At 43.6% G+C, this 7,533-nt stretch overlaps 2 protein-coding genes and 1 pseudogene across 2 annotated transcripts; 1 reads left to right on the top strand and 2 right to left on the bottom strand.

Moving 5' to 3' along the window:
• Positions 1-36: 36 nt before the first annotated feature.
• On the bottom strand, positions 37-2,218 carry LOC123987092 (transcription initiation factor TFIID subunit 4-like). The gene is made up of 3 exons (XM_046075706.1): positions 1,022-2,218; positions 511-644; positions 37-183 (listed from the first exon to the last, which is right to left on the bottom strand). Exons 1-3 carry the CDS (start codon positions 1,776-1,778, stop codon positions 37-39), a joined length of 1,038 nt encoding a protein of 345 aa, XP_045931662.1. The 5' UTR covers positions 1,779-2,218.
• Positions 2,219-3,464: 1,246 nt separating this feature from the next.
• On the top strand, positions 3,465-6,094 carry LOC123987356 (protein LSM14 homolog B-B-like). The gene is made up of 8 exons (XM_046076165.1): positions 3,465-3,693; positions 3,824-3,987; positions 4,113-4,242; positions 4,386-4,577; positions 4,706-4,777; positions 4,994-5,134; positions 5,242-5,368; positions 5,450-6,094. The coding sequence occupies exons 1-8, from the start codon at positions 3,567-3,569 to the stop codon at positions 5,604-5,606; spliced, it is 1,110 nt and encodes a 369-aa protein (XP_045932121.1). The 5' UTR covers positions 3,465-3,566; the 3' UTR covers positions 5,607-6,094.
• A 135-nt stretch (positions 6,095-6,229) lies between these two features.
• The window catches only part of LOC123987091, a 7,528-nt pseudogene continuing 6,224 nt past the window's right edge, over positions 6,230-7,533 (bottom strand).

The raw sequence follows: 7,533 nt of genomic DNA, 5'->3' as shown, positions 1-7,533 counted from the left end.
ACACAAAACACTGTGCTACAAGCCAAATAAACATAATTATGTGACGAAAGCAGGCAGGGTTACCTGAAGGATAGGAGGTCTGTGAAGAGCGGTGGTGGCAGCGAGTGATGTCGGGGCTGGACAGCCCTGACGGATGATGGTGCTGGGAGCCACTTGTCTGCTGATGATGGTGTTTCCTGGAGCCTGAGAGAAGGCACATAGTGTGACATGATGTGCAACACCCAGTTTCATTCTTCAACTAGAAACTACATGGATTACATTTTAATACATATATATCTATGTGTATGTTATAATTTGGCATAAATTAAGACTAGTAATACAACACAATAACATACAAGCACACTCCTTTCCATCAACCTGCTGTAAAAATTAGCTATAATTTCTTTAATATTCTACTCAACAGGTTCTTCCCTGACCTGTAGGAAGGAAGGTAAGCTAAACATTGGCACAAAAGTGAAACATGATGGTTTATTAATATAAAGCTCTTCCTAGGGCAGACCGCCATCTTACCTGGCCAGGAGGCACGTTTGTTGGTGTAGCAGTCCGAGGTGGCATGCCTCCCTGTGCCTGGGCCTGCATCTGGGCCAGAGCCTGCTGAGGAATCATCAGCAGCTGTCCACTCTCACTGCGTACAAGCACCATCCCTGAGCCAAGTCAGGAAAATAAGGGACAACTTGAATATAATTATACTAGCACATCTATAGGAAGAAGTAGTGTCAAAAGCAATGCACTTCCAATAAGAGAAACAGGGCACTGTTAAATGATCAGCTGTTATTCTCACCATCAATCATAACAGTGGTTTAGAGTTATTTAAAGAATCGGGTGTGCTATTTAACACTGAGAGGACAGATGTGTAATATACTACTATGTGTTGGATCAAAATTCAATAATATAATCATTGAATATTTCTTTTAATAATCATTGAGCAGAGGCAAATGAAAATGAAACCACTCTGGTGAGTCAGTCAAGTGTGGAAATAAATGCCAGTGCATGCACAGTAAAAAGTTCTGACTTGACTCACCCGGGGGGAGCTGGATGTTATGTATACTGGGCTGTCCCGGGGAGGTCTGTGAGAGCCTTGGGGCCAACATCTGAGGCGTCAGGGCTCGGATCCCGGCTGGACCGGCTGCTCCCGTTGCCGTAATCCGGGGAGCGCTGACGGCGCCGGGAGTGACAGCAGACTGCGGAGCCGTCTGTATTATTGTTGTGGGTGGCTCTGCCTTGATTATGTGCGAACCTGCGCTGGACGGCTGGCTATTGTTTACATGCGTGGGCTGTACGACGATACTTGTCTGACCTGTATTGGCAGCAACAGCAGGGCTCGCATTATTGTTCCCATTCAAAGTTGCACCCGACCCCGCGGTTTGCATAGGCGGCCTGACGAGAGTCACAGTAGGTCCGGCTGTCTGGCTGACAGGCTGAGCTGAAGCGACAACACTCTGCGAGATCATGAGAGGCGTCTGAATTACACTGTTTGACGAGGGGGGCATTATCGCACTGGCTAGCCCTTTTGACATCACTGTTCCGCTGTTGGCTGCTGTGACAGATACCGCCGTGCTGCTGCTGTCACCAGTACCGCTCGTCACTGTCGTCCCCCCGAGAGCGGCAGCGCTTCCTGAATTGTGAAAGTTCATAGTTTGGCTCCCATTGAAAGTCTGCACCGAGTGTGAGCCTAGTTTCCCCTGTTGAATAGGGAGAGAAGTTACACCGCTACTAACAGCAAGTGGTTTGCCAGGGTCTTGTCCCGTGGAGTCCGTGCTGGCCGTAGATACATCCATAGTTGAACCATGGGGACCTCGTTTTGATGAGACCCCCTGCACTTCAACTTGTTCAGAAGGAGCACGAACAATCTTGAACGTGATGGGGCAAGACTCTGGCACATCTACTGTTTTTCTCTGTCAGCTCCGGCGTTCGCTTCCCGTGTATACTCGGGGAGACAAAGAGGAAAACAACATTTAGTTACAGCATACCTGCTTCAGCAATCGTCTTGACCAAGTCCCAGCTGGACATTAGCTCGCGCTACCCCCTTCTCCCGGAACTATAGCCATGTGATTACCGGCTGCCTCGTGCCTACCCCAGTGGTTATTGTGACACAAGAACGACGGTTGTGACTCTACAGACTGTACAGGATGGCAAACTACCGCTTTATTCACCTCTGTGTGTAAAAAACGCTCATCCAGTTGGCCGGGGCTACCCGCCATCTTCACGCTACTGCGAGTGTGTGAGAAGTGTGAGGTACTTACCAAGTGACATGCGCGTGCGCACACCAACGGAACGTCTCCGTTCAGGCATCTCTGCGAGCTGTGGTTGGCTGTCCCACATTGTCAAAGGCGGTACCAATGGCTTCAGCTCAGCTGTCATTGCTGGGGATGCGTGAGACGAAACAACATCGCACCGGAGACGAAGTGTTTGCATCAAATGTTGTGTCGTCGCCGGCGTGTTTATGTTTTCACGATATCTATTCCGGTTTAGAATCGCGCCGTGTGACTCCTGGTAGAATAATAACGGGCTTTACAACGAGCTAACAAACCAAATTTCAGACTTTAATGACTCTCGATGCGCTGTGCAAGATGGCTGCAATGCTTTGGCCAGCAAGTGAAGTTGCTGTTGTAAAAAGTCGTTTGAGGGCGCCCCACCCTCCTTTCAGAAAGGAAATATTGTACTGTGCTGTCAGCAGTCATTGGAGTTAGTGTGGTTGAACTCCCACGTGCACTGACTTTTAGATAAAAGCATAGTGCAAACAAAGTGTGTTTGTTTTTCCTTACATTTATATATTAAATATAACTGCTACATCCAAATGTAGCCTACTGTGTGCCATGTATTCAACTTACAAATGTACAGTAGCCTACACATTATATATATATATATATATATATATATATATATATGTGTGTGTGTGTGTGTGTGTGTGTGTGCTATGAGCAGTTAGAACTTTTTTTTTCTTTTTTTTTTTAGAACTTATTAATCTATATCAGTATCAGGAAAATCAGGTCATAAAATATTAAAGGATATAACAATGTAATAATTTAATATATATTAGATGTAGCTACCATTGAATGATGACTTGATTATCTTGAATAGTAAACCTACAATATAGGCTAGTTTAAAATAGTAAGATAGTTATTTTTTTCTTTTGGATCAAATTCACTCGATAGCCTACTCCATTTCAGAAGGTTAAGTGCGACAGGAAAATCCTGATTAAAGTACTAAAAATTGTAGGCCTAAACCACTTCTGTGGTCTCTCTCTCCTCAGTTTGCTTCCACTAGCCTGGCCTGCAGTGTGTTTGTAATTGTAATAATCTTAACATAGTCCAGTTTTACCAATGCTGCAGACTGAGAGACTTTCCTTTCTCGCGGTGTACGCCGGCTGGCTAAAGAAACTAACCCTGTTAGTCACGCAGGTGACCCAGCAGCAAGGAGGCGCGTCACTGACAATCTTATAAAGTGCACAGGTGCGCGCTAATTGTGAGCATTGGTGATTATTTCGTGTCTGATGTGTGCCGTGGTTTAATGCTCTGTGATTTAGCCGCTACTTTTCAATGTGAAAACGCATTTTTACTGCAAACATGAGTGCTGGAGGAGGAACTCCTTACATTGGCAGTAAAATAAGTTTGATATCCAAGGCGCAGATTCGATATGAAGGAATATTGTCCTCTGTCGATACAGATAGGTCCACGGTTGCTTTAGCCAAAGGTAGGTTTACAGGCCAAGGCCACACCTGTTTTGTTTTTTTCTCTTTTTAACTGTCTCTGTTAAGTTTGAATGAAGCATGGTTGCGGTATAAAACCTAACTTCCTCTCCATTTAACTTTCTTTCCCAACAGTTAAATCCTATGGGACAGAGGACCGGCATACAGACAGACCAGTGCCACCCAAAGATGAAATTTATGAATACATAATCTTCAGAGGAAGTGACATCAAAGACATCACTGTGTCTGAACCGCCGAAGTCGCACCATGGACTGCCTTGTGACCCTGCTATTGTTCAGGTGTGTGGCTCTGGGAGAGTTGTTTGACTCTTTTAAAAAGTAATTCCATTTTGTAAATATTTGGCATTTGGTCACAAAACCCCTGATAAAACAAGTTCCTTTTGTCTTAATTTATGTGCTTTTAGTCATCCATTGGCAATTCCTCTGCTGCTTATCACCCACGCTGGAGTCCATACAGAGACATGATGCCCACTTACAACCAGCTGGCTGCTAGTTCTCTACTCAACCAGCAGTATAATGCAGCACTGGGCCTAGGTACAATTAATAATCTTTTGAGCACATCAGATGTGTCAAATGTCATTATGTACACCTTCCTCCAGCACTATGGATTGTCTGTGGCTGTTTATCACATGGCAGCAGTTGTTCAAGCCCCCCTATGTTTGTTCCTGATCCCTTAGTACCAGGATTTCACAGCATCCCAGCGAGAAGAGCTCCCATGGTCGAACAGGCTGTCCAGACCGTGCCGTTGGTCAGTGCTGCCCAGAAAATAGAGAGAACCTCAACCAAGCCGCAAGGCCGCCAGCCTGTTCGTCCAACCCAGCGCTCTGCTCGGGGTGGCTCCCAGGTTCAGAAGGAGAATGTACCCACAAGTAAGCAAAGTTAACAGTGGCTCATAATAGATGCATAAGAAATCACATATCCTCTACATCTTGTGTTGCTTCTTTTTTTCTATTTAGTCCAGCTCATGTAAGAAACATCTTAAATATTTAATGTTTAGGTCGGGCACCATCTCAGCCAAGTGCAGCCAAGATTCAAGGCCAAGACAGTGAGAACCAAAGGCAAAAACAAGGTATTAAAAATGCGCTCACATTTCTTACTGACAGAATAGACTGTTGTCAAACATATGAGGAGGGCAGATACATTTATATTTTTTATATATACATTCCATCAAACTAAATCCCCCCCCTACCTTGGTACAAAAGTGAATATCTAAGACTAGATCAACCTGCTCCAAATGGTTAACTAAACAAGTCTTTTTTTTGGGGGGGGGGCGGCTCACTTGCAGGCAATCGCAGGTCAAGAAATCGAAGCAGAGGCCAACTTCTTGTGAAAAACTCGAAGGCCACGACCTTGCAGTTCGAGTCAGATTTTGACTTTGAAACTGCAAATGCTCAGTTTAATGATGATCTGACAAAGGAGGTTGTAGGTATGTCTTAAAATATCAACTCAGTTTCAGTGGACACACTAAAGCAATTTTGAGGTGTGTAAGTGGGGGGGGGGGGGAATTTGTGTTTTGTGTGTGAATTGCTGCAGTTGAAAAGGTGGATTCTGGCAAGCCCCAGGACAGCCAGGGTATGCAGGAGGAGGAAACTCCCGGAGAGAAGTATTATGACAAAGCCAAATGTTTCTTTGACAACATCTCATCAGACCTTAAGCCCAGGTAATTATCTAAATGTGGTGTTTGTCTTTCATTAACACAGACTTGTCATGGTCTACAACATATTTTACTCTGCTTCCTCAGGAGAACCACCTGGGCAGAGGAGAAAAAGTTGAACATGGAAACATTTGGAGTGCCTGGCCGCTTCCTGAGAGGCAGAGGATTCAGGGGCCGAGGACGCAGTGGGCAGAGCACCGCTGAGCAGCGACCCCTCCCAAAAATTGGTAGTGGGAGGGTGTGAAGTTTAGTTTGACTTTTCGTTAACTTTTTCTGTAAATATTGTAGTTTTGTAGTATTGTGGCTTATTTAAAAACTACCTCCCTACTTTCCCCACCCCATTTGAAGCAAAGATGTTTTTCTTTTCTTTATCCCAACTCTATGCATCAGGGAATTTTGTAACTTTCATATTATATGAAATGGGAGAGCAATTTCTTTGTAATTATGCAGCTGTATGCTAGAAACAAATCTGTTGGTTTGGTAAAATGCAATGTAGAATTTGTCTTTTGAACAGGCCAGCAGGAATCTAATTTAGGTTATCTGTGTTTATTTTTTTTATTTTTATTTTTTTTGCTAAATGTATTAAATTGTCTACTTGGCTGTCTAAATGTAACTCCAAATTGCTTTTGGAGTACAGCTGTACTTTTATTTTTCTCCCCATAATGTAAAATGATAACTAAAAGACTGTGGAGGACTTTAACAGTTGCTATTAAATAAGTTATGATTTACGGACTTGCTTTTGTCTATCATTGAAAAGATGACATAGAATCCAGTTATATTATAATAAATTTTTTAGCATGAACCTTTAAACCCACAGGCTATACAGTTTGTTTCTCTGACCAAAATGTTTTCTTCAGGAAAAATACTTCAGTTTTGTATATGTGGTGGTTGGCAAATGGAAGCCAGTTGGTTGAACTTGGGGCCCAAGTCTGTCAGCGCTTTCTGGAATGAATCATTGTCAGGAATGGTGATTGTCTCCAGTTCTGAGAGGTTGTCTGTGTCCCCCCTCATCTGCGTACAGGTGAGGATGATAGTCCAACAGATCTTGTGTCCTGTAGAGAGAAGAGCCTCTGCAGGAGAACCAGCAAAATAAAAGTTTAGGCTAAAACCACTGCTTATCGCCGTAGGCGCGTGCATGTATTTACAGTGCTTTATGCAGCAGGGTCGACGTGATAATGGAAGGGCACTACCAACCTGATGAAGCGGGGCTAGGCAAGTTTCATCTGCTTCATAGCTTGAGTTCATTTTGAGTGAATTCATTGCCATGCACTCAATCTGTAAACAACAAACTTCAGATTATGTTTCTACAGATGCTGCATCAAAGTAACAATTAGCACAAGCTGAACAACTGTTACGCTACCTGGTGGGTGTAGTGGTAGCCATTGGCTACTGGATAATCCCAGGTCATCTTGGGATTGGAGGAAAAAGTGGTTGCAACAAAGGGGAGAAAGGATGAATATATTTGAATGCCTAGTTGTAACTGAAAAAACTGACTTTCAGTGTGTGCATTTTACCTGGTTTGAGTTCTCACTGAATGGGTGGGAAAAGTTCACCCTTCTGTAATCTCCCGGATGTTTGTAGATTAAGATTGGCTCCATATCCTGGTGAACGGAATGATCAGACTGAAAATACAGTAAGTCCACAGGTTACAAATGGCCGTCTTTTATATTGACAAGCAATGTCATCACCAAAGGATGTGAGAAAAAATGGCGCGCCTCAAAAGAATGTTACATAGAGCTACTTCAGTTTTGAAGTTTAACCAGTGGAAAAAAAGTTTTCCATATCATTTCCCTCTGTACCAGCCTTTATTGAAACCTGTCTGTGTTGCATTCCACGCAGACTTTGCCAATCAGAGGGGTGATGGTGCTTGTTATCAGTGGACACTACCAGGATTGCTGTAGGCGCGTGCATGTATTTACAGTGCTTTATGCAGCAGGGTCGACGTGATAATGAAAGGGCACTACCAACCTGATGAAGCGGGGCTAGGAAAGCTTCATCTGCTTCATAGCTTGAGTTCATTTTGAGTAAATTCATTGTTCTCATGTCATCAATCTGTACACAACAAATATATTTATATATTTGAATGCCTAGTTGTAACTGAAAAAACTGACTTTCAGTGTGTGCATTTTACCTGGTTTGAGTTCTCACTGAATGGGTGGGAAAAGTTCACC

The sequence above is a fragment of the Micropterus dolomieu genome, linkage group LG18 (genome assembly GCF_021292245.1).
Source record: "Micropterus dolomieu isolate WLL.071019.BEF.003 ecotype Adirondacks linkage group LG18, ASM2129224v1, whole genome shotgun sequence".
In the NCBI taxonomy this organism is placed as follows: Eukaryota; Metazoa; Chordata; class Actinopteri; order Centrarchiformes; family Centrarchidae; genus Micropterus; species Micropterus dolomieu.
Note: the sequence above shows the minus strand (reverse complement) of the source record. Positions and strands in the feature narration are given on the sequence as shown.

Coding starts and splice junctions, on each gene's coding strand:
- LOC123987092 (XM_046075706.1), bottom strand. CDS start 1,778: ATGGATGTATCTACGGCCAGCACGGACTCCACGGGACAAGACCCTGGC. Junction 645..1,021: donor TAACATCCAGCTCCCCCCGG/GTGAGTCAAGTC, acceptor GACTTGGCTCAG/GGATGGTGCTTGTACGCAGT. Junction 184..510: donor CAAACGTGCCTCCTGGCCAG/GTAAGATGGCGG, acceptor GCCTTCTCTCAG/GCTCCAGGAAACACCATCAT.
- LOC123987356 (XM_046076165.1), top strand. CDS start 3,567: ATGAGTGCTGGAGGAGGAACTCCTTACATTGGCAGTAAAATAAGTTTG. Junction 4,778..4,993: donor GAACCAAAGGCAAAAACAAG/GTATTAAAAATG, acceptor GCTCACTTGCAG/GCAATCGCAGGTCAAGAAAT. Junction 5,369..5,449: donor TCATCAGACCTTAAGCCCAG/GTAATTATCTAA, acceptor CTGCTTCCTCAG/GAGAACCACCTGGGCAGAGG.